A 26,190-nucleotide genomic window follows, 5' to 3' on the forward strand; every position below is an offset into this window, starting at 1 on the left:
AAGCTTCACTATGACTTGATATCACTCAGTAAGCACACGTTGCAAAAGTATCAACTTTGCTGATGTGAGCATTTTTATATAATAGCACCCTCGACAAAAGAAAACACCACATAGCCCTTTTTAAAGCATTGGCCCGTTGTCTATGTCAATAGATAATCAGTGTTATTTTAGCCTTTTTAAGTCAGTGAGTATTTAAGTAACTGTTTCTAAGTTGTAGGATGTGATTGCTTTATAGCAGACAAATGGTGGTGGAAGTTCTTCTCTATTTTATGGCAATACATTTCATGCGCTGTGCGAATAGACAGATTATCGAATAGGCCTACCAGGCACAGGCCCAAGAGCCCCACTGTAATTTCACCTACAAAATGTCTCTCAAAGAGACAAGTACAATGCATGAAGTGACTCAAAATGGCCACAAACACAAAATAACTACAAAGCAACTACAGACAAACAAATTGCTACAAAAAGACCAAAATAAAACAACAATAAAGTATTGGCCTATAGGTGGTGGGGCATTTAGCATGTCTTACCCCAGGCAGCCATTGTCTCATTATTTTCCCATAACTTTGTGTATTAATGTTTGTGTGATAGATTAGGATTCATGAGTCTGCCATTCTCTTGCCAGGGAAGTCAGAGCTACCCAAAATGGAAAACAAAACAATCGATCAACTGGTCTAGTAGCACAACCACAAATTGTTGCCCTCAATGTTTGATAGTAAGCTAAGAAATACTAGCATACATGCAATATCAAGTTAATGTCCATACCTTTATTGCTAAACCTTGTTCTGGTCCTTAGACAAATGGTTTTGAGCAGGATATTGGATCTGTTTATACTTCCTGGTTCTATCATGTCTAAAGAAAGAGGGTGTGCGACAGGAGGGCATAGGTGTTTTTTTATTAACGTTTTTTTTTCTAAAGCTCGATGTTACAAATACATCTGGAACTGTAATGTATTTGTGATTTACGAACAAAACCCTATGAATTGTAAATAAATGTGGACAATATTTGGTGTTTTTCTTAGATGAGCTCCCCCCTTCTAGTGGTATAGTCCACTCTAATTTACTTGGAGTGTATAAAAAGGGGGATAGTGTGAAATGTTGAAGGAGTTTGCCATACTTCAGTCTAGTGGATGGTGGTTATGCAAGGTGTTAGAAACATATTTGGGATTTGTCAAAAACAAACATGAGATGGAACAAAACATATTTACCTCACATTATTAACAATGTTTACACAATTGCGACAAAATCTTCCTGGATAGGAGCATTATCTATACATCTTAAATACAGTATGTCTTTACTTCCTTCCTCCTTCAATATTCATATTGCATTACGTGCATTAACAATGTAACCAAAATCTAATTAGCTGTAATGTATATATGTCGAGCGTACCCAAAATGGAAGATGTTATCTCTATTCATTTATTTCAATTTAATAAACCCTGAAGTGAACCTGTATATTCTCATATTGGCAGCTTTAACAAGCCAACGTTAATGCTGTTTCGCAAAGAAACCTATTGATTTATTGAGTTGAAGATTTATTACAAAATGCTGGATCACACAGCCAAAGAGCGTTTGGCCAATAACTGCATGCTGTAGCAGGCCAAAATACAACAGCAAGAATTATTATAATTATATGTGTTGTGAGAAAATGATGTACTTACCGCCAAGACTCTGTCTCAGTACCGCAGTAATTCTGACAAAGCTGACACATGACCGTCATTTTGGGATTAGTGACTGCTGAGTCGAGCTGCAGTGACTTCACAGACCAAGTGTTTTTGGTTGTGTCTGTGCAACACACTAACGAGAGCTGTGGGTGGCTGAGTAAAGACTGAGGCCTACTGTATATGAGACACCTGGTTCAACAAGCTTTAATAAGTTTAAAGGAAGCCAATTACCTGATTTCTTCACTCACAAAAACCCTATAACAGTTACTGTACCTTCATGGGCAAGGATGAAAGAATTAAATCCTGAGCTCAACTGTTGCTCTCTTTGAAATATTCACTTGAGGCGGGGAATTCTGGGAGATGTAGGAAATCAACACTGCTAACTGGGAATGTACTAACAAGTTTAACCTCAAGGTATGCACTATACAGCAAATACTGATGTACAGAGCATTGGTCAAACGCATCCTCCAGTCAATTGGGATTTTGGAACCTGGCTGGAGGTATTTCAAAATAGTGATATCAGCTAAAGATGTTGTACAGTAAGACGTAGCTTGTAATAGTTCTTCCCCAAGCTCATGGATGTAAACAAGGTCAGGCCTCTGTGCAGTCCAGTCAAGTTACTTTCCAAGTGACAACTTAAAAGTGGAGCCAATCCGAAAGTGCTTTCTTGTAATTCTCTGTAATAGCCATTAGCAAGAGACTCCACTGCTTGCAAAAAATAACTCTTACTATTTAGAAGTCTATGAGATATATAGTGCTATAATAATCTATAATATGTATTATCTCAGTAAACATAGCAATCCCTAGTTTCAAGTCTTCGCCAATAAAGCATTCATTTTGTAAAGTCCGGTTGTATTTAGAGTAAATTAGACTTTAAAGCAGCATATACTTCATCTCAGAACCCTTTCTTGTGTTAAGTGCTAATTATCAAGTGTTGCATGCAAAAACACGCTGTGGTGAATGTGGTAAACAAGATACCTGCTACGCATCAGCATGTTAGCATTGTCATTGTGAGCATTATAGCATTCTAAAGTACGCATTTACCTCAAAATACTGCAATGTATGTACAATGCATTGACATTTACATATCTGGTTTGGTTCCTTGGTAAAAAGAACAATAAGGCTCAACTTGGACTACTACCCAAATTACACATTATTAAAGCCATTTGTAAGAAAAACGAAAGAACTTAACGTTCTTTATGGGCATGCGGGTGTTCTCCTACTTTTTATGTTTGATGCAACATCTAAAGTTCCAATTATTTTTAAAACTACCGTGTCCCAAAGCAGAAAAAACAGTGCTCATGAAAAGGGGAGAATTGTGATGGATATCTGTATTAGGGAGCTTCTCTGCTGCTGATACTTCACTTTACTCTCGAAGCAGCATGACAACCATCAGTGTGATCCCTTATTTTTTTTTCATTTTCACAAAAAGAAGAACTGCTGAAAACATGTCTTTTAAATGGAAGAAGACAGCGTGAAACTGGCATTCATCAGCAAAACAGACATCAATATGTTTCTGATCACACACATGAGAACAGTCAGTGACCGTCCGGTAATAAGTGCCACATCACAGGGGAAATTTACAAAGGGGTTGCATTTGATCGAATAACAAATGCCTTACAAATGTCTTTGCAAATGTTAAGCTCCTGGTTGCTTTTGGCATGAACCGCACACTGTGATTACTATCAGCGGTGTGTCTGCAGCGAATCCCACAACACAGGAGCCCACATGCTAAACGCTGGCCCGTGCACTCCCCCTGGAGACTTTAAAAGCAGACTTAAGTCAAGATTGACTTTCTATGACCTTGTTATCTTTATTTGGCAGTATCCGATTGCAACTACTGGGACCATCAACCCTTCCCCACAGCGAGTGAAACTGCGATTCACACACGTGAGAAATATGGGCCTATATCACGCACAGCAGCTACTTGGACAAAGCCCAGAAAGCCTCTCTCCTGCTAGCTGTTTCTTCCCTTGCTCGCTGAAGAAACCCCCACTCAATCTCTCTCTTTACTTTTCTGTCGCTTTATACTAAGGGAGAATTATTATTTTTCCATCTCAAGGACTGCACAAAAAAAAGGGAAAACGTCCTCCCACGCCTGGGCCGTCCTACTCATCTATCCTCAACTCTATTGCATTGCACTTTTCTCTCTCAGTGTGTCTTTTACTCCCTTCCACCTCCACAATTGCTTGTCCCCCTTTCAATTACCCTCCCTTCTTTTTCAACTCATTTCTTCTCCTGGCTGTCTCCCTCTGGTTCTCATGGGTTTGTGTGTGGAGACTGGACTGCTGTCTGTGCAGAATTAGTAGGTGAAGCTGAAAACGGATTAAGGGGCCAGAATCCAGGGAGTTCACTAATGGGAGGACTGGCTTGGCTGCCTGCTGCTTCTGGCCATCAGCTGATGCCAATTATGTGAAGGAGCCACAGCTGGCCTGGTCTGGCAGGGCCTGGCCTATATGAGGTGCTGTCTGGTCGAAAGTCTCCCCCCTCCTCCTCCCACTTAGAGGACAGATAATGGCGACCAATCTATTAGAGGGGCTTGCATAGGCTGACAATATAAGTAAATGAATCCACAAGTTGATAAATAATTTGATGATCATTTTGAAAACGATTTAACTTGTGTATCGAGAGACACTTCTAAACATTGAATGGTTCCAGAGGATTGGATTGTAATTGTGATGGGCATTCCAAACCCTAAATCGGAAATAAAATGATCAGCTTAATTTATACATTGAATTGTTTCTTGTAACCCTAAAAAAGAAAGTAAGCGGTGTAAATTGGCTGATCTAGAGTCATAAACAACATACCACATCATTTATTGAATCTGTTTGTGATGAGATGATCATAAATACATCTTAGGGTTTACTGTACACAGAATTCAGGGTTACACTCAGGATATTCCATTGTTTTGACTCAATAAAGACATATTTATTTTACTGATTGTGACTTTTTTCCAGTAACTTTTAGATTCAATTCCACCTTTGCTGACATTGTTCTTACACACATCGCACAAATGTTAAAGGAGCCGCCTGAAGATGAAGGTGTTGTAAGGTTGCTGTGACCACCTGACAATAATACACAGAACAGTTCAGAGGCATGGTGGTTTGTAAGTACCATTTAAAAGACTTTAAATGTCTCATTTTGTTTTCAGCCTTGCAGGAGTTGTCTTCTTGCACAAGCATTAGGTGGCTGTGTGGGTCAATGTTGTCCGATTTATACACAACAGATGCAACAGTTCTTTAATTTTGGTCAGAACTCGACTGTACAGTTAAGTGTTTAGAAAACATCTTTGCAATGCGATAATGTATCTAACTTTCAGCACGTGCTTTCACTTCATCAATGAGTGTGTGGGCCTCGATAGCCTTCACTGTAAAAAGGCGAAACTGTGAAAATTTGACAAATTATTTAATCTGATGTAACTGCAGTCTATAGCCCATGAGGTTCATATTAACCCGTTAGTCAAGGCCTGAAAGAAACAGAAAATGTTAGCTTAAGCAGCAACTGTCGAGCCTAGATTACATTCTGTAAAGTGTTATGTGTTTGAACACAACTGTGATACAGAAATGTCATCTACAGCCTAAAGAAATGGTAAGTTGATGATAGAATGTGAATTGGGGGACTTTTTACCCCTTGAATGAATCAGTAAAGGGTGAAGAAGTATAATTACAACATCTTGGGTAAGGATACACACAGAATGTACTACTGTATCTACATACCTTGTAAATCTTGTTGCCTTCTCCCAGTTAAAAGGTGCAAAGCACAAGAAAGGACAAAAAAAAGACGCTTTTTGCATAACAGGTCTACTAGTTTGGCTTTTATTAAACTCTTTTCACTTCAGTGATCTTCTCCTGATGGTGATCCAGTCAGTGAAACAGCAGCTCTATGTGACTCATCCCTTACCAAACAGTAAATCACATAAATCCCCTTCCTACTGACTTTGACCCCTGCCACATTTTGCTCCACTCTCCATGGCCAAAAGTAGAACATGTGGTCTTGGTGGAGGACTTAAAGGGAAGAGTGTCCTCCGGATGGTTGGCAAGTACCGGACAGACTACTGCAGAGCAATTACACTACATTTCAACTTCATGTGTGAAAATAAACACTGCTGAGAACAAGAAAACCATAAAGTGACACATACAGCTAAATTAAATCTTTCAGAATCAGTAAGTGACAAAATCTAAACCACAGAAGGGTTTTTCACCAAAGCCATTTAACTTTCAACTTATTAAAGAGGATCATTGTAGAACCACATTATTGTAAATAACAGAAAAAACACTCAAAGTTTTATTCTTAGCGAAAGCGTGTACAAAAAATGTTGCAAAGAGAAAACATTTTTAAATAGGAGATCTTTCCCTAGTTGAACCCAGACATATATGCATTATTACATATCTTTTATTAGGAATAATTATTTGCAGAGAAACAAGAGAAACTTTCTGATTAAAAGACAAAAACCTCACATTGAAGGTGCAATTTTGTCAATAAACTTTGCCATTTTGACATCCCGCTTAGACAGTCCTCCACAGTCATGTGTGGTCAATGTAATCTGGACCTGTGAGGAAGCATACAGATTGTTAGCAATCACAAAGCAACAATATGCAATCAAAAAAAGGCAATCACATTTCTTTATTAGAATTAACATTTTCATAGTGCATTTTCTCTAATTGACAAATTTAGGAGCATATCTGTCAAAGTAAAAATATCAATGAACTCACTTATAATTGAGTTTTAGAATGTGATCAGGTTGATTACATTGACAGTACATGTTTGGTCTCTGTGTGACATAACTGTAATGAAGTTGTGTCAATTGAGAGTTATTTGTTAGAAAATGCGAGAAATACAGTGTACTTCCAACCCCATGACCAGCATGCTGCATTTGGCTCCACCCATTAAGTTTGACTCAACCAATGAGGTTATTCCATGGAGAGCAGCTTCGGCCCAGAAAGAAATTCACTTCTTAATATAAAGAGCCAATAAAACAGAACAGAGCATGAAGGAATATTAAAAGAATATTAGCAGAAGCTTTGTATACAGCATCTATTTTGTCGAATATCTGTCGAAGTAAGATTTATGTGAGAGTGTCTGGTGGAAAGTGCTGCGGGGGCCCAGAGACCTGTAGCACCACCGTTCTACAGCCACTTTAATAAAGAGTGGATTAGGAGCAGCATTCCTGTCAGAGCGGCCCGGTCCACCACACACTAACTCAGTGGCTACAGCCTAATGCTGAGAGATTTTCAGGGACTGGGTTTGTCATATCAACCGCTACTTTATTTCTGAGGCACAGAAAGTGAGAGTGTGTGGGGTTGAGGAGGGGAGGTAGAGATATTTGCAGAGCTTTTCACAAGAAAAAACGATGGGATTAGAGTGAGAAGCTACTGCGTATTCCCCTCATTCTGTCTAGCAGAGTGTTTCAGGCTTTGAGTGGAGATCTCTCCAGAAATAGTGAGGATTGTTTGACATGAAAAAATCTGACTTTATCCACGGTCGATTGATCTCGGCTTGTCTGTAATTTGTCATAAGCCAACTGTAGCATTTCAAATAGGGCAGTGACTCAAACATATCACCGCGATAACACTGTTTGATTCTCCAAGCCGTGATTTCTGTAATGGATACTAAACAAATGCAGCTCTGCAAGTGACTCCTCATTCACAATTACATAATGTGGAGAAATGTATTACCTTATTATAAACATTGAACCATTCTGGGTGGTGGTTCATCTTCTCTGCCTGCAGAGCCACTCGAGACATGAAGCCAAATGCCTGTTAAAAGAAACAATCAACTGTCAATCAAAAACTATTCAGGTATTCCTACCATTTAAAACTGCATAGCTGTTACCCCAACAAAAACTTCTCACTGTGACAAAAAGTGCCATTATACCATGAAATGATTAAGTATTTACTCAACTTTTGCTAATAAGGTCAAAATCAATGATTCAGTATCGTTAGATGTAAGGCTACAACTAGAATAACCATTCAATTATTTCTTGATTAATTAATCCGGATTAGGGATGTGGTCTGCAAAATTTGTGAAATATGTGCGTTGAAACATCCCGAAGGTCAAAGGTGTCCTCTTGAAATGTCTCGTTTTGTTCAACAAACAATGCAAAACCGGAATACATTCACTATTAAAGAACATTAAATAAACCAGAAAATAACATTCTCTTATTTTAAACATGATGAAAATGATTATTAAAATACTCCAAGAAGTAGATTATTTTCACTGAATAACTAATTGATGAATCAACTTCTATGTGCAGCTGTAAAAAATGTTTTTGAATTTGTAGCTGTAGACCTACGGCAAGAGGAGCAATGCTGCCACCTGAGGCGCAAAGAAGCACACAACGCCGTTTCACTGCCAGTCGAAAAATCCTCATGAAGTTTGTGAATACTTCTACACCCACTGCAACATAAGGAGCACACACAGCATGCAGGCACACACTCCGAAACATACACACTCTTCATATTTCAGGTTTGGCATGTGACTCTCTCCAATCACAGGCCATCCAGGGAGTGATTATGGTTATTCTAATTATCTACAAAGAGAAGAGTGAAATCCCTCGTCATGCCCACTGTGAAGAGAGAGAAGAAAAAAAAAAAATCAGGTAGACCTATTTCAGAGCAATTTCCCACTGCAATCTCAATTAAGCCCCTAAATACTTCCTCCCTGTCTAATTAAATCAACTGAAAAGCCATTGTTTACAGACCATGGCTGCGGCCCCTTCCACCACCTGACATGACGAAACAGAATTACTCCCACAAAAGAGTTGCGTTTAGCCTTTTTAGTGCGTTGTAACCAATTTCCGAGCCGTCCTGTTCGGTGCCCATGCAGCGCGGAGCGTGTAACACGATCGGCAGCTTGATCAAATTGGTTATCAAGGAAACCATCTCCTGATCAATTTAAGTAATTGGCATATTCCTGCAACTTGACCCCACTGGCACCAATTTGGAGACTGAGGCGGTCTGCTTTTTCTCAGTTCTCATTGGCCCTAATGGAGATGGCTAAGCAGCCTGTCATGTCAGGTGTTGTCCAAACATGCCGTCTCTCTCTCAGGGCCAAGCTCAGGCTAATCTGCGGCTGAGGAACATTGAGTGACAGGTAAAAGGATCCTGTGTGAACACTTAAAGGTTCCTGCATATTGTCCCATTTCAAAACACCATGTTCTTTCAAAAAACTATTTCCAGCCTTGACTCTGTTCGGGAACAAAAACTCATCCTCTTGGCATATCAACATTCTCACAAGTGGCCAAACTTGGGTTAAGAATATGTACACAGTTTTTTTTATTAAATTACATAATTAATCATTTTCATTATTCTTCAGACCTTGCAGTCGCAGATGAAAATTATGCTTGTTTAAATTGAAGGTGTACAGTTTTATTATTGCATTATCCATATCGTCTTATCTCTGATGCAAAAAGCGAGCCTGCCGGTCTGCATTGGTTAGTGTCAATAACAAGCTAACATATTTGGAATGTCAGAAATAAATTATATCACTGTTGTCATTTCTACTGTTGTGTGCAGATGGCGTTTTGGATCATAAGTCAGATCAATTTTCTTGCCTTATTCTGACTACATATTCTTGTAATGGCCTATATGTTAGCCGATAAGTAACAAAAGCAAATTGCCACACTGAAATTCCAAGGCCATGTTAGGTATTTGTAAACTGTAAAATCTGTGTTTGGGTTAGGAAGCCTTATCAAAACCATTCAATTACATTAGTTGATACTGCATAATCAGAGTCATTGTTATCAGGAAAGAAATGTAATGCTTTTTACATTTCTTAACAGAGTTTTAGGATTTTGGCCTGCAGTATGCTGATCATGGCCATGTACAAGACTGTAAGGATATACCATTTCACTGGAACAGTTTTATATTTCCTGCTAGAGACAAACTAAATTCAGGCTCCTGACCTTGATCAGCATGTGTGAATAATGGGTGTACCTCTTTAATACAGGGAGGATCCCTTTTAATACTACATGTCTGCCAACTGGGTCACAGCACTTTAAAAGATACATGATCACAATAGTTGCAGACTCACTGACATAATGGCGGGTGTGCAACTACAAACATCTGCAGTCACATCTGTATGATACGATTTCATAGACTTCCAAACTTGGCAGGAGAAGGAAATTCTAGTCCGGACAAATAATTGCACACTTCAAACCAGTTTTTATTCAAAAAGTACATTTATCTTCCAAAGCCAGCTCATAGCATGATGAAGTTTGCCAATGATTAAGAGTGAATGCTGTAATAGAAGTGTGTTTTTTTATTTGCATTTGATTGACAGTGGACCAACCCCGACCAGAGCTTACACTCATTATCCAAACTTCAAAGTTGGGCAGAAAACGCAATGCATCAAGAAAAATGTCACACTTCCTTTAAAAATTACATGTCCACGTTTGAATCTCATTGATGTGCAAACAAACCACATAGTGCAATGCAATTTGATGGGAAAAGGAATGTGAAACAGAAGAAGTTCAGCCTGTATGCAACCTGAACTCTCATGTACCCGGGAAGACAAAAATGAGGAGAGAAAAATAACATGAAAGCAGTAATCTCTCACTACAAAATTAATTTGAGTTGAATGTATCCAAATAACCTGAAAAGGCGTGAAAAATTGCCTTACAGGCGGTGGTCCCTCGGGGGCAGTAAGGAGAGTAGCAGCAAGACACAATACTGGCGAAGTGGCGGTGCTATGTCTGTCACCTGTAGGTCATCTCAACACCCTCCACTTGAACTAAACAAGGAAATAAAACCGATCCTCAACTCCCAGCTGAGGTCTTATGTCAACAGAGGTCAAGGACTCTCCCTCTCAAAGTGCTTTGTTTACACCATTTGTATTGTCCGCGCCACACTTCTCGAGCCAACAGGTCAGCCAGCCAGTCGGTCATCTCTCCATTCAGCCAGCCAGCCGTTCTCTCCAAACTGGCCCAACAAGCTGTAGCTGTCAGACTCAGATAATTTGATATGACATTTCGCAGGCCCCCATCTCAAATAATCAGAAACACCAGACGGCAGGCCCCCACTTTGCCCCTTTCTCCGTGCACCAGCTTTTGAGGAGCCGATTTGGTGCTATTACTGCATGATTGTCATACAACACTGGATGAGACAATTTGACGTCGGAGCAGAGTGGTGTTCTCTCTCTCATTGCGGCCGTGGGCTGGAATACAGGACTCAGTTTCAAACACATGTGTCTGTTATTTACAGATCGGTTTTCCACCGCTGCGCTGTCCAGGGGCTTAGAAACGCCCGCTCTGTCTTGCCAGGACTAAGTGCATGCAGATTGTGTCTACTCCTACTTGCCTCTGATGGACACACAAATGCACACTGATGCATGTACGAATGCACATACGCAAACCTTCTCAGCATACACACAAGGATGTGTCGACACACACATATGAAGACAAGCCGCTTCTCCACTATTACACACCACCGTGAATACCAGATGATTACCCTGCAAGCCCCATCATCATCCGCGTCAGCAGCCTGGAAAACCTTCGCTCCTCCGCAGTGAAAGGCAAGAACACTGTGAATTGCACGGTGGTGGTGGAGGTGGTGATGATGATGTCGACCACACCTCTTATGTCTAATTTCTCTACTTTCCCCAACAGCTCCTCACAAGCTTCCAGCTGGCCGTTATAAGGCTGCCTGCTTTGACATGTAACTTAAAGCAAACTTTTGAATAATTATGAAGCAAAGCTGCCAAGCGCTGGAATTCTTCCAGGCAGTAGAAAGATCTCTGCTGGGCATGTATTATATCACACATTTAGGTTCATAAAGTTGTGAAAAAAAGACAAGAGCTTCGAATTTGATAACTCAAATTCCATGGCAAAGATGATGCAGACTGTGACTAAAATCCTAAGTAATATATGTCTGTGCAAGTCAGCGCCTATTTATGTAACAAGTGTCATGTAATGCTCAGGCATGACGTTAAGGCCAACTTATGCAAGCCCCTCATTAACTGTAGGGTTACCAGCGAGGGCTTAAAAAGACATTGGGCTCGTCAAAAGACAGCAGACATCAGGGTCATCTTAGCTTACCCAAGCACTGATAGCCAGATTATCTAACCACCTCCGCTGGGGCGCCACACCTCACTGCTTCCCTGCAGCCATTTTCACAAGACGTGATGAATGTGTGATGCCTCCAGTTCCCAGGGAACGCTCCATTTTGGAGAGCAAGGTGGGAACTAAACACCACTGAGCTGATTAACCGGCCTCTCGCTGTGAGTAAGGGATATGGTCTGAGCGCTTGTGTAAGGTGATTATGTATACATGTGTGTTTAAACACTAGGGTTTAGATCTTTAGTTTTAAAGGCTGGACGACTATTGTGCCTTTAATATAACTTTTTAAACACTTTATGCTTTTTTGCGTTTCCACCATTTCTGGTGCAACACCGTTTGTGTGTGTGTGTGTGTGTGTGTGTGTGTGTGTGTGTGTGTGTGTGTGTGTGTGTGTGTGTGTGTGTGTGTGTGTGTGTGTGTGTGTGTTTGTGTAAAGAAGGAGGGGATGGCTCTGAAAGTTTGGTTTACCCAGGGGCTCAGTTTTAGTTGTAGGACAACTTATTCAACACAAGCAGAGCAAGGCCGGTAACGAGAGGCAGAGGCTTGAAGGAGATTTGGTGGAGAGGGAGCCCCCCACTGAATATAAAAAGGGGGCTCAGTCTCAGACAGCGGAGGGAGCTGTCTGAACAACAGCAGCGCTCTCCTCAGTCTCAAAATTGGACCTTAAGTCCTGAAGCTGTGTGGACGCTGCAGCCTTTTCCCGTGTAATGCGGTTATTGTCTGTGGTCAACCACACTTCGGCGTGTCAATTAAATATTTATTTTATTGCATTATATCACACAAATATGAATATAAATGAACACACTTTCCTAGCTTTTAGATATCTGTAAGATTGATTGCTGACCCATTCCAACTGATTTCCTTTTAAAAAAAAGAGTACATTTCTGCACTCACAGACATTTACCTTGTTAAACTTTTCTATTCTTAGGTTAAAGATAGGTCCAGTTCACTTTGTAGGAGATAATACCAAGCCATTTTTCATTCTCAAACGCAACTATTGAGACATTTTTCCCATCGCTGTAAGACTGAATGATTGTTGAGAAAGACGAAATGCCATCATTGTCAACTTGAGCTAACACACACCAAACAGTTGAGAATGCACAGCTCACCTCTCCTACACAAACTGCATCTTTAGGCTAACAATTTCACTTGTATCGCGTAAATGTTTCCACATTGTCCACCAAAACATAAAGCAGATGGTCATCAGTAAACATACATAACATAAGGCTTAAAACGTAAACAATATCAGGGACTGCAACTTAACATTATTCAAACGAAAATGTACAGTATTAAACAGATGTTTCCACATATGATTGCAGGGATTTTCACTGACCAAAGTGACTCCAGACAGAGGATTTCACCTCTCAAATCTGATTAAACATCACTGGACTTGATGAGGAAAATAACTCAGTTACTTTTCAGACCACTGCAACCATCAACGCACAGTTTACCCACATGCCACAGATAAATTAGCTGCTATAGCATCTAACACTTTCCACTTGCTGTAATCATGGAATATAAACTTAGAAATCAAGCTGTCATGTTCTTTTTGAGTTAATTTGCAGCTATGAATGTCCCTGTGTGTCATGCATTTAGCTCCACTTCAACAAAGTGCCACTGTAGATTTGCATAGCCATAGACATGCCTCTACCGCCCCCTAAAGACCACAAGAGGAAGTGTTTAAACTCACAGTGGGGATTTGTTACTCTCATTATAAACTCCCGGGGATCTGATTTCTTCAAGCCCATCACTCGCAGATAAGTGGCCAATGGAAATCAGCAACCATGTCGCTCCTCAACTCCATTCTCCCCTAGTAAATGCCCTTTAAGAACAGCCATGAAAAACAAAGCTAGAGTATGTAAAAATACATGTAGGGAGAATAAAAGACAGTGAAAAAGAAGAACAGAGAGACAGACTGAGAGAGAGTTGCCAATATGTAAAATTGGAACAACATGAGCCCAATAACATGGGGCACAGAATGGGAATAAGAGACAGAAAAAGGCAGAGATGGAGAAAGGAGGGTGGCAAAAAAGAAACAGAAATGCACATCGACCAGAAGGAATGATGGGGTTGTTAGTGGTTTGTGAACCAGATGAAACATTTTAACCAATTTGATTGTTTGTGAAAGAAATCATTCTGATCGAAACCCCAATTGCTGCCAACTGGACGCCTGGCATGTCTCAGGGTAATGCAGTCTGACATGTTGGGGTAAGAGGAGAGGCTTTAGAGCCATGAGGAGTCGATGGGGGAGGTCAGCGCTCGCCCCCCGACTTCAAACACGGGGAAGTGTAAAAACAGACTATGTTAGGGGCTAAAACAACTAACGACAGGATTAGAGGAAGTCCGCTAAGTGGTCTTGTTGAGATGTTGCAGTTTACGTCGTCAATACAGGGCTGAGGAAAGTAGTAAGCTGCCTACCAATACTGTAACAAAATCAAATGTAAAGGCAAAAGTTTAAAATGTTCAAAAGTCAGATAAGCGTAATGAAAATGGACTTGGGGACGAGAAAAGTTCACAAAAGCAACAGGTACTATGGTCGCGATAATACCAGAGCAGGATGCATTTGTCAAAAAAGGGCTGAAGAATATTTGAAATTTAAAAAATAAGGGTAAGTAAGGAAATTTTGAGTTTTGAGTATTTAAAAAAATACTATATCCTTTCTTCATTTCTCAACTAGATTGTTTTAAAAACAATTGTTTCAAAAGTTTCAAGTTATTTTATAACAACCAATCAGGACTATATAGAAAAATAAACCTAGCAAAACACACACATTTTAAAAGTATGTTCTACCTAACTGCACAAGTTTTGTATTTTTGTAATATCATGTTGGATTGGCCATTTCCAGGGTTTGACGGAAAAAAAAACATGAATTGATTCTAGGAAAACATGCTCATATTCCTTAAAGTATCCTTTTGGTATGGCAATACTGTATAGATATCTTACAGTATTGGTATAGTATTGCACCATTGGAAACATTTTTTAAAAAAGGAGAGTAAAAACCAGGATTGGGGCAAACCTGTCCATTTCGTTTTCCAACTACTTAAAAAAACCACTTGCACTAAAATACAAACAAGTTACTAGTTTTGTTATACCAATAGAAAGTAACAGATCAGCAGATTTGTTACGGCTTTAATACTGTCCAGCACGCCCTGTCATAACTAGGGCCCAATACTCAACCAATTAATAATTAGGAAAAAAGGGCCTTTTTCATCTTAAAAACAACCTTTAAACGTCAGCAGTGCTCTACTTTGCAGGTAGGAACCAACAGAATCCAACGCAAGCAGAGAGGAACCTGTCTGCTGCTACACCTGCAACCAATCAGGGTGTAAACACAGATGAATTTGTGTTTCCGATGGTTAGCAAGATGGTCGTGTGTCTGGCGGTCTGCATTCTGATCCCCACCAAATAAACCTAGAGCCACTTTACAACAACCCCCTAAAGACCAGAGCAGCAGAACGCAGAGGGCAACTGATTTCCTCCAAAAAAGAAATGACAGTTTGATAGCAGACTCTACCGGCCGTCTGGAAAAGAACACTGAACCAGATGTCAGCTGCCAGTGTATGCTTGTGTTTTTTCTTTCACAATGAATTTAATTAAATCCCATAGAAAAACTCTTATCAGCTGCACAGTTATGCAGATTATGTCATTTGTTATGATCCCTGTGATTAGGTATGATTGGTAATCATGTCAATAATGCCAAAATTGCATTATAAACTAACAAAAAAGGGTCATAATCTGCTTGTTACAGGGTTCTTATAATACTTTAAAATTGCTGCTCGCTCATTGACATTTATGTCTGTGAAAGCATCATGGTCTATAATAGTATAGTTCTAATACATTAAATGTAATATTATAAAAGCATTATTGTGTGATTAAGTGACTCTTAGTAATCACTGTTTGCTTGAAGTAAAGATTTATTTTACCATGTTGTAAAACATGTTGTCTTGCATAGATTTAAAGATCTTTTCTATTTATTTAAAGCAACCAACAAACACTAATGACCCTGTGATGCATTATGAAGGTGAATATGATGCAAAAATATGACCAAAACTCTTCACAACAAAGGAATAATAATACACTATGATCCCGGAAAAAAATGGTGTGTGTCAGTGAGTGACTTCAATGATGAAGTGTCATGATACCTTATAAAAATAAATCAAACGAAGGGCCAAAATAACTTAGAGCAAGTCAACTTACATTTACTCACACATGTCAGAGGTACATCAATATAAATACACACCTGATTAAAGGTTTTGAAGTGAAGTTCTTTGAAGATGGCATCACGGCCCTTCACCTCCACCCATCCCGTGGTACTGAGGTCTTTCACCTGCTGATCCCGGTCTGCAGGGGACAGCCAGTGGGAAGACTGGACACAAACATACACAAAAGTACTAATGTTTACAAATTCATTTAGTCAATCTTATTTATAACTTTGGAACAACTTATTCTGTGATAATTCTCTTTTTCTGAATCTGCTGTGGAGTGCTCTATAAAAGGTGTATTTAGTGTTGTTTATCTTATCTTGTAAACTAAAATGTTAAGCATCAAAAAACATTATCAGTGTTTCTTGATGCTTTTTTTTTAATCTAACATAACGTCAATTTTATCAAATAGTTTTGATTTAGAAAAGGAAGTGTCATTATACTGAACTGTCATTTTCATTGTAGCCGTTAGGGTTACCTGGGTGTTAATAGTGCTGTGTCCCCAAGGTGGCAGTCTAGCATCAATAATGTGTACTTTAACCATGCCATGTTAAACAGTTGAATAAATGAAAGAAATTAATACTATTTTACTGTAAGAGCGTGATCATCATAAATATGAGCTTGAATTCCCATCTGTACATTAGATAAGCACACTGAACGTCATTATCATTTCTGAATCTGTTAAATATTGGCTTTCTTGTTTGCTCACACTAAATGTTATATAAAAACAGGCCTTAATTGTCTGACTTGTTACAACCACTACACAATTCGGCACGTTAATAATCGCAAATGCACACATAATAGGAGTCCCAAATGATTAAATATACAGAAATGAAGACTCACTCTGTTAAAATGTGAACTTAATATTGCATGCAACTTGTGTCGATCAAAATATCTAAGTTCCGAAACTATTCAAAAGCTCCAGAAATGCTGCTGCAAAAAACAAAAACAAACATAGGTCATCTTACAGGTAGGCATGAAAACACTGAATTCAGAGCGTTTTGAATGGAGTTTTGAATATTTGTTTCGCATGAATAACGATGCCGTCTTCCATGGAACTATGGACACTTGCTTCCTCAGAGCCTATACGTGTGAGCATTTCTTACCCGCCTCATGAAATTACACCGAGTGCTTAACTGCAGCTTCATATTGTGAACAGGTTAGGATGCTAATGCTAACGTACTGTGTCTGCAGCCCTCACCTCTTTAGACGAGTGATTCTTGCAGAGCCCAGGCAGCATTAGACTGCTCCGCATGAACACACGGTTACAGGGCCTCAGCCTACACATTAATACAGACATAACTGACCCTGTGACAGCAGTTATCCTCTTTCCAAAACCACCTGCTCCCCTTTGTTTTCCTTTCCTGTCCTCACACACTTTACCATAGCTGTTCGGTTAAATGCCTGATTAAAATCCCATATGTTCTAAGGAGTCTGGCTGGGTATGGCTAAATTATAACTCAATACAGGTCTTGCAAACCAGATCTTCTCGTCAAAGCTTTGGCAATATTATATGGGATTATGGTCATACCAATAAAGCTATTAGAATTTAATTTATTTGATAATGACAACATGCAGTGGTGGAAGAAGTAATCAAGTAGAACTACTCCAGTGTACACTCCAAGTACCCATTGTGCGTAATAGCTCAATTCAGTATATGGAATATTATATTTGATGCATTAATGTGTTCATCACAGCTGGATTACAACTGCTGGATATCTTCATCTATAATTAAATATCATAATTGATCATATATTGCATTAGCTAATCATGTTAATGTGTAAAGTAACTACAAAATAATTTAGTGTAATCATTGAGTACATGTTCTTATATTCATTACACCACTGACATGTTTATAAAATGTTATAGAGCTCCTGCAGATGATGTCATATATGCTGGTCACGTGACGAGATACGACAGGGGCAGCCATTTTGGCAGTCATCGCGGCAGTAAATTGACAGGCACTGGCAGACTGTCAAGGATGGTGGATAACTGCTGTGCACCAGGTTGCACAAATAGGCGTGGGAAAAAGAAAGGTGTATCGTATTATCGCATTCCTAAAGACGCGGAGAGGAGGGAGAAGTGGATTGGAGCGATTAAAAGAGCCAGGAGCCTTCAGAAAAAGACTGAAAGATGGGACCCCCCGGCCGTTGGCTTTCGCTTATGCAGTGATCACTTCATATCAGGTGGGTGAAGGAATACAGTACAATGCTACAAAAAGTTTCTGGTCAGTTTAATTAAATTTAATTAGTTTAATTTAAGAAGTAGCACCCAGTTATTATAGCTAACGGACACTGTGATGTCCCTTTTTAACTCAACAAGTGTGGCTCTGGCGCAGCCTAGCCAGTTAGCAAGTTAGCTTGTAGCAAGCTAGTGGTAAACAAACCCGTGTTGAAATATTCCTTCTTATTTTGTAGGGAGAAAGAGTGATAATCCGTTGAGTCCGGATTTTATCCCCTCAATTTTCGATTACCTTCCATCTCCAGAGAAGAGGAGACATAAAACGAGACTGGAGGTTTTTAACAGAAGGCAGAAGGCTAAACTGCACAAAGTAGAGCAGGCAAAGATATCTGCAGAAGCCATCCGTCAAAGGTGGGTAGATCAAACTCCTGTCTGATTACATGTTGGGTCTACTTGTGATCGGTGTGTTATTCAGATTATTTTATTTCAAATAGTTAACTGCCGTGATATGGTTATAAACAATAACGTCACACCAGTCATTTAATGAAGGCTAATATCATATGATTTCCATTAAACATGTCAAACTGTAAACATGTAAACATGTCAAACTGCCATCAGTATTGTATGCATGAAAGCTTATTTTGCTGCTTCTGTGTTTTCATCAGGACATCAACTGATGCAGCCCCAGAAGACCATATCACAGAGCCTTTGAAGGAGCCCCCCATCACAGATCCGTTGGAAGACTCAGCCGATGATCCTGTCCAGCCTGAACCAGTAACACCACCATGCACCTCTGAAACCTGCTGTACCCGCATCCAGAGTCTTGAGCAAGAATGCCAAGCTCTAAGGGCTGAAAATGTGTTGTTAAGGGAAAAGATTAATAGGAAGACCCTGACAGAGATTAGTTTAAATAACAATGATAAAAAGGTGAATGTCCTCACTGGGCTGGCAACCTATGCATGTCTCATGACCATTTTTCAATATCTGGCTCCATTTCTCAAAGTTAAATCATCAATAACATGTTTTCAACAATACATGTTGACTTTGATGAAGCTTCGAATGAACTTAACATTTGACTTTTTGGGTTTTTATTTTGGCATCGACCCAACTACTGTCTCCAGGCACTTCAAAAACTGTGTTAATTTGATGTATTGTAGACTGGTGCCAAGCCTAGTGGTGTGGCCTGAAAGAGAATCTTTAAGAACATCTCTTCCATATGTATTTAGAAATGGTGACTACGAGAAGACTGTTTGTATCATTGATTGCTTTGAAATATTTCTAGAGAAACCAAGTAGATTGCGACCCAGTGCGCAGTGTTACTCAAGATACAAATCACATCACACCATGAAATATTTAATTGCCATTTGCCCTCAAGGTTCAATTTGTTTCATTTCTACTGGATGGGGAGGTCGCACCAGTGATAAGTTCATTACAGAACACAGTACTTTTTTACCTAATATTCTCCCAGGGGATGTTGTTTTGGCAGACAGGGGGTTTCTGGTGAAAGAGTCTGTTGAAAGGTGTCAGGCTGAATTAAAAATTCCAGCATTTACTCGTGGAAAAACACAGTTAGATCCTGCTGACATAGAGAATACAAGATCTCTAGCCTCTTTAAGGATTCACATCGAAAGAGTCATAGGAGTACTTCGTCAGAAATATACTATCTTACAAAGCACTGTGCCAATAACTTTCACCACCCATGGCTTTAGTTGACTTTCATTAAGCCTTTGGGAGTGATTAACCTATATGAAATTCCAAAACAGATAAATAAAGGTAAAAAACGCCAGCCACTTTGGTTGAGTACGATCAAAAATACAAACTAGCAAGTTACAGATGCACTGCAGTAGCTATCCAAGCTAAAAAACATGCTAACGTGACACTTCCGTAGCTAGCCAAGCTAATAAACAAACAATGCTAACGTGACACTGCCTATCAAACTGGAATAATTTAATACTTACCCTTGCAGTGATGATGCCGAAGTTTTTGGATGTAAGACTCCACAGTTGAATGTTGTTTACGAAGCCGGACTGACACCATTTGTAAGCCTCCAAGCTTTTGTACGCTCTGAGGGAGTCTCCTGAGTACACTGATGGAAAGCTTACAAGATAGCTGTGGATGTCTGCGTAGCGCAAGTCGGGTACATCGTCTTCAGAGCAGGAGGTTATGCTCTTGAAAAGCACACCGGGTGAATTATATGGGTCGCTTATATTTAATCTCTCTAATTTTGTACTATAAAGCCGAATTTCACTTGAATTAAAATGAGAAGTATACTCGCTCGGTAAGAAAACACTGGCACCGGTGGTCATGTTGACTGCCAAAATGGTGGCTCCCAACCAAAAGTCACGTGACCGCAGGAGCTCTATATTTAAGTTGCATTCTAAAGTATATGATACAGAAGATGAAGAAGATTCAACTTTATTGTCATTGCACAGAGTACAAGTACTAGGACAACGAAATGCGGTCTCTGCATTTGACCCATCCTAGTGTTAGGAGCAGTGGGCTGCCATTATGTACGGCGCCCGGGGAGCAGTGTAGATAACCAGTGTCTTGCTCAGGGACACCACGGTGGCACTTGGTCTTTCGGGGACTTGAACTGGTGACCTTCCAGTTCCCAGGCCAAGCCCCTATGGACTTCGCCACCACCGCCCTATACACTGGAATAACCTTTGTTGTTGTTTCTTTTTTATGATTTGTAAACGTATATAATTTCTGTAAGCACAAAATGATATGCATTGGAAAACATATTGTTCTTATTTTTTGATACTGTGAGCCATGTTCATCTCTCTGAATGTTTTCACATTTCCATACATCCCTACCTGTCTGCACAGCACTCCACCTTATAATAAAATATTACGCAGTTTGTCATAAATTGCATATTCATTGTATTGTTTTTTTTTAAATTATTTTGTATATTTATATTTGGTGAAAATACTTGTCTTTATTCTTTTTAATATTAAATACTTTTAAAATATATTTTCTCATAATCGTTCTATTTTTTATTTTCTCTTCCAACTTATTTTCTTATGTTGTGTTTATGTTTGCATCTCCATACACCGAAGAAAATTCATTTTATGTGTAAACGTACCTGGCAATAAACGGATAGAGATTCTTCTGATTCTGATGGTAGATATAGTCTTGTTATTCTTGTTGTTTTTTTAGGAAATTAGTCAACTACACTCCATTCAAGCTTTTCCCTAATGTGACCCAGCTCCTACCTCGCAATAACAGTTTTTTCTTCAGGAAAAAAAAATCTAATAAGAAAAAATATAATAGATACATTATTTATTATAAATCAAAATGGCTCACATACACTTATTTGTTCATCACACACCGAAAACGTCAGCAAATTAGCAACTGTTAAAACAAACTAAAGCGTTTACACCCAGTGACTTGCAGTCCGTCTGAGTTGTGTTTTCAGTCCTGATGCTCATGCTCCTGTCCCGGTATGAGCCAGCGGATGCTGTCCGTCCGCAAGATGGCGTACGTACTGAAGCCTGTGATGAAGAGGACAGAGAAGACCAGCAGCCAGTCGATGCTTTTCACCGGGACGCTAGGGAGTGGGCCGAGGCGGTCTGTATCCGTCACGTTTTTGTCAGAGCCGACATCAAACCCTTGAGCACAAAAACAACGTATATTTTTCAAAAATGTAAGTAAGTATTATGTCAGTTAATATTTGCATGGAAAGTGTTAATAGTAAACTACTAATAAAAATCTGTGGGTTTTTTTCAGAATACATACAGAATCCCAATGCTTTATAATACTGTAAACATTTTTTTCAAGCCCTTACTGATTTTGGGATTGTTTATTTAATTGCAGATATTTCAAATTGCCATTTGCACCATATTTTTATGATATATGTGAAACCCTAATATTTTTCAATACCATTATCCTAACTTATCTTATATTGAATCAAATAGATATTAGTTTTACTGCGTCTGATGACAACACACTTCTTTAATTATTTTAAATGATAAAACTAGTTTAGTGTGTACCTGTCTGGTTAGCAATGAAGGAGGTGAGCGTCTCCAGCGTTCGGTCCGTGTGGTTGAAGCGGGCCATGGGTTTGGCCCCCTGGAACAGCAGGATGTTGGGCACTGCAACAGTTCCAAATCTTGTGGAAAGGCTGGTGGACCAAAAATGGACACAAACAAGACACATGCCAAACATTTTTCAATAATCATGAAGTTTCTAAGACTATTTACACCTATAAGCAAATAGAAAACTGAATTTTTCGGTTTGCATTATGCACACCCACATATGCATTCTTTAATTACTCAGCAGTGGATAACCTTTTTCGATGGATATATGATCTAATTAGACAGTTAACTAGTTGCTATAAAACTGTGTTATAATTCTGCCAGGTATAAGCTCATTTTACTTTAGCCAGACCATAAAGAACTCATATACATTTGAAATTCCAAATGTCTTTATAAAGTTAGTTTTTACAACGCGATGGAGGATACAGATTAATACCAGAAGACAAATCACCTGCTGTGCTGCGAAGCATCCAGTGCCAGGAAATGCATGCTGGGAAAAACTCGGGGCAGGGCATTGAAATGAGGTGCAAGGCCAGCTGAGAACTGACACCAGGCAGTGAAGAAGAGCACCACGGAGCACTCTGTGCCGTTGGCATTTAGGAAGTCCATCAGGTCCTAAGAGAAGAGAGGAACAAAAACAAAGACTGAGGAAGGGATTAGCATCTCTTACAATGTCTGGAAACAAAATTATGTGGCACTCATACAGTGCAGAAAAGCACAAAAATGTAACATAAATCAAACACTTGAAATGGGTATACATCAATTTGATGAACCGTAACTTATACAGTGAAAATTTACCTCTACACCGACAGTATTAGGACTAAAACAATGAAGAAAAAATTATTCAACTTCTACTAGGATTAAGACACAATACAAAACACATTTTTAGTAGCCTTCCGATTGTAATGAATGGATGGATTAGGCATATTATGGCTTGTTTAATAAATGTGTCTTTAACATAAGAAAAATTAAGGAAATATAATTTGGAATTTAACAGTTCTGAAAGCACTCCTCCACCAGTGAGCCACAGAGGCATCATCATACCTGTGAAGCGTTGAGGACCTGTACAGTGAATTTGTCCACTCCTGTGGTGTTCCTTTTATCACAGTTCACTTTGTACGTCTTGGCGGTCTCTGTGGCGTTCTGCTCCTCAGTTGGCGTTGTGTCCGCACGCACTATGTCAAGAATGATCTACAGGTACACATTGAAAGAAAAGTAAACTTCTGAACTACTGCTCTTATGCCTGCACTTTTCACTCTGATCATTTAAACTGATCTTATCGTATTTTCATTAGCGATTTATTTACCAATTAACATTTTTATTCAATGATAAGTGGTTTACTTTATGTCCGAAAACAGCAAGAAACAAGCTATTCAAATTACATTCACATAATGGCAAAGAAATGCAAAAAAAATCAAAAGAGAAATCACACTGACATTGGAGAATCTGTAACCAGGGAACAATTGGTATTCATGCTAAAAAAAACTTAGATGATTAATTGACACCTGCCATTGTCAGCTCCACAAAAGAACATAACATGGCGTTACCAGGAAAACTTTACATAGTTTCCCCCTCAAGGCAGGTTTCAATATTTCACCCTACTTTTCAAAATGCGATGTACAATTACTTTTCAAATTACAGTGCTCCCAGTTACCTGCTGTGAGGATTCGTCACCCCTCTCCTCCAGTGACTCGCCTGCAGCAGCCAGCTCTGGCGAAACACACTGGGCACTGTCCTCATCACAAGGAGGGAAGAAGCCTGAATGTAAGTCTTTCACATTTTTGGGGAAAAGGGACTCGATGTCAGATCGATCGATGGGGGTCTCGGTTCCCATCACAGCATCTGCAATTTCAGCTGTCTTAAACTGTCTCTTTGGCAGAGAGACCGGTTCTTCTGACTCCACAAACTTAGGGCTGTTTTCCAAGTCGGATACTGCGTCTTCTGACAGTCTGAGCTCCAGTGACTCATCATTCTCTGAAAAAAAGTCACATATACATTAAAATCAGTACTTTAGATATAAAGATGAGATGGATACAGTAGATGAATAGATAGATAGATGGATAAATTATTTATTTATACCAAGTTGGGGAATCGTTTTGTCACAGCAGAATGTTGACTTATTATTAGTTACTATTATTAAAAAAACATATTTTCACTATTTGGTATGAATAAAGTATCTTTATCTATCTATCTATATATATATATATATATATATATATATATATACACATAAACATTATTTTAAAAATGAAAAAACAATATATACATATTTTCAGTAAGAAATACATATATCCAGTATCTAAACACTATAAAATATAATATGCAATATAATATCTACTAAACATATAAACTTAGTGTCCTAAAAATCAGAGACTTCTCTTTAGTCTGTCTTTCCTTCATTTTGATAGTGTATAGCATTGTTTACATTGTATTTCATAATGAGGTAATCCAAAAATAAGGTAAAGTTATTACATTACATATATTTTGATACTCAGATTAGGTTACTGATTAAAACATTTGTTTTACAGGTAACTAGTTATTTTAATGTATTACGTATTTTAAGTTACCCTTTCAACCCTGGTTATCCACTAGTTTTGATTAATGGCTTTGTTTGGATAATCATATATCTTTTAAAATGAGAAGATTCAGATCTTAAGATAATTAGCTTGCTGACAATAATTAGATTTAGTATTGTAACCAGTCACTTGTTAATCAGTGGTGTAAAGTAACTAAGTACATTAATTCAAGTACTGTACTTATGTACAATTTTGAGGTACTTGCTACTTTGTACTTCTACTCCACTACAATTCAGAGGTAAATATGGTACTTTTACCATACTCCACTATATTTATTTAATGCCTTTAGTTACTGTTGTTTTATATTCTGAAATATAATCAACCCTTAAATAAGATTTTACACCTGCATTAAATTCACAAGCTACTGTGTGAAGTACACAAAGAAATTAAACCTAGCTGCATCTTTACCAGCTTTGATAACGCTTAAATGCACCAATAATATTAAATAACAATGTGAGTTCGGGGTGTTATTTATCATTAACAATTTAGTATAATAATAACCAGTCACTTGTTAAATAATACTGTGAGCTCGCTGTGTTTTGCTAGCACTGTTTAGCTAACAAGCAGCTGTCAGTCTCTTACCTTGTGCGATCACAGCCGAAAGCCTTAAAACATCCGAAAGATATAAAACAAATAATAAAACATGCGAGATGTGAAGCTTATTTAAAATAGCCGTCATATTTTTCGATGTCAGCCTGATGCAAATATGAACGGTTATCACGACATGGTGCTATTTTTCAGCTCTTAGGAAACAATATTCCGAGCGGTGGCGGAAGAAAATAAATGTAACACAACCGGATATTCAGACATCCATGCTTCCGGAGACAGAAATATTTTTTTACCAGGAAATAACTCTCTTAAAAAATCCATGAGGAATACATATTTATATCTACCATTTGCTGCGTGTATCTATTTAAACTGGGCATGAAAAAAAAGCCCAGTTTAAATAGATACAAGCAATGCCCAAAAACCTCAAATATCATTGTAATGTCAGATGGAGGGAGAAGGGGAATCAGATTTAACCAGTGAAATACAGTCTGTAACCGTTGACCTAACTAAACTGTCTTATAACATAGTGTTAGACAAGTTATTGCATGTCGTCACATGACGTGAATGGATTTTCAACAATTGATTCATGTGTGCCTTATTTTGTATCCTCTACTTTTTTATATTTGGTGTTTGTTTCATGAACATACAGTGGTATGCAAAAGTTTGGGCACCCCTTAGGAAAACCACTGCATCAGTTTGTCACTTGCTGAGCTTTTGAAGCAGCAACTTCATTTTAACATATGTTATACCTTATGGTAACAGAAACATCTCAGTAGTGAAATAACTTTTATTGGTCAAACAGAAACATGTTTATGTGCATTCAAACAAAAATAGGCATGTGCATAAATTTGGGCACCCCTAAGAAATAATTCCATTAATATTAGTATTGCCTCCTTTTGCTGCAATAACGGCCTGTAGACGCCTCCTGT

At 38.8% G+C, this 26,190-nt stretch overlaps 3 protein-coding genes across 3 annotated transcripts; 1 reads left to right on the top strand and 2 right to left on the bottom strand.

The window, feature by feature from the left end:
- Positions 1-5,461: 5,461 nt before the first annotated feature.
- On the bottom strand, positions 5,462-17,369 carry LOC134871652 (pterin-4-alpha-carbinolamine dehydratase 2-like). The gene is made up of 4 exons (XM_063894450.1): positions 17,120-17,369; positions 15,957-16,082; positions 7,338-7,418; positions 5,462-6,211 (listed from the first exon to the last, which is right to left on the bottom strand). Exons 1-4 carry the CDS (start codon positions 17,216-17,218, stop codon positions 6,116-6,118), a joined length of 402 nt encoding a protein of 133 aa, XP_063750520.1. The 5' UTR covers positions 17,219-17,369; the 3' UTR covers positions 5,462-6,115.
- Positions 17,370-17,815: 446 nt separating this feature from the next.
- On the top strand, positions 17,816-21,072 carry LOC134872657 (uncharacterized). The gene is made up of 3 exons (XM_063896045.1): positions 17,816-18,104; positions 18,336-18,510; positions 18,765-21,072. Exons 1-3 carry the CDS (start codon positions 17,900-17,902, stop codon positions 19,810-19,812), a joined length of 1,428 nt encoding a protein of 475 aa, XP_063752115.1. The 5' UTR covers positions 17,816-17,899; the 3' UTR covers positions 19,813-21,072.
- A 292-nt stretch (positions 21,073-21,364) lies between these two features.
- Positions 21,365-25,509, bottom strand: txndc15 (thioredoxin domain containing 15). Its single transcript, XM_063896046.1, has 6 exons — positions 25,295-25,509; positions 23,791-24,110; positions 23,181-23,327; positions 22,588-22,751; positions 22,092-22,222; positions 21,365-21,710 (listed from the first exon to the last, which is right to left on the bottom strand). The coding sequence occupies exons 1-6, from the start codon at positions 25,389-25,391 to the stop codon at positions 21,514-21,516; spliced, it is 1,056 nt and encodes a 351-aa protein (XP_063752116.1). The 5' UTR covers positions 25,392-25,509; the 3' UTR covers positions 21,365-21,513.
- Positions 25,510-26,190: the final 681 nt, after the last annotated feature.

This window comes from Eleginops maclovinus, chromosome 11, assembly GCF_036324505.1.
Source record: "Eleginops maclovinus isolate JMC-PN-2008 ecotype Puerto Natales chromosome 11, JC_Emac_rtc_rv5, whole genome shotgun sequence".
Taxonomy (NCBI): Eukaryota; Metazoa; Chordata; class Actinopteri; order Perciformes; family Eleginopidae; genus Eleginops; species Eleginops maclovinus.

Excerpts from the sequence above, each read along its gene's own strand:
- LOC134871652 (XM_063894450.1), bottom strand. The coding sequence starts at position 17,218 with ATGTCTGTATTAATGTGTAGGCTGAGGCCCTGTAACCGTGTGTTCATG. Across the intron at positions 7,419-15,956 it reads ACTTCAAAACCTTTAATCAG|GCATTTGGCTTCATGTCTCG; the intron begins GTGTGTATTTAT and ends TTCTTTTAACAG. Across the intron at positions 6,212-7,337 it reads GGTTCAATGTTTATAATAAG|GTCCAGATTACATTGACCAC; the intron begins GTAATACATTTC and ends GCTTCCTCACAG.
- LOC134872657 (XM_063896045.1), top strand. The coding sequence starts at position 17,900 with ATGGTGGATAACTGCTGTGCACCAGGTTGCACAAATAGGCGTGGGAAA. Across the intron at positions 18,105-18,335 it reads CAGTGATCACTTCATATCAG|GGAGAAAGAGTGATAATCCG; the intron begins GTGGGTGAAGGA and ends CTTATTTTGTAG. Across the intron at positions 18,511-18,764 it reads GCAGAAGCCATCCGTCAAAG|GACATCAACTGATGCAGCCC; the intron begins GTGGGTAGATCA and ends TGTTTTCATCAG.
- txndc15 (XM_063896046.1), bottom strand. The coding sequence starts at position 25,391 with ATGACGGCTATTTTAAATAAGCTTCACATCTCGCATGTTTTATTATTT. Across the intron at positions 23,328-23,790 it reads GTGACGAATCCTCACAGCAG|ATCATTCTTGACATAGTGCG; the intron begins GTAACTGGGAGC and ends GTGTACCTGTAG. Across the intron at positions 21,711-22,091 it reads CTTCATTGCTAACCAGACAG|GGTTTGATGTCGGCTCTGAC; the intron begins GTACACACTAAA and ends TTTGTGCTCAAG.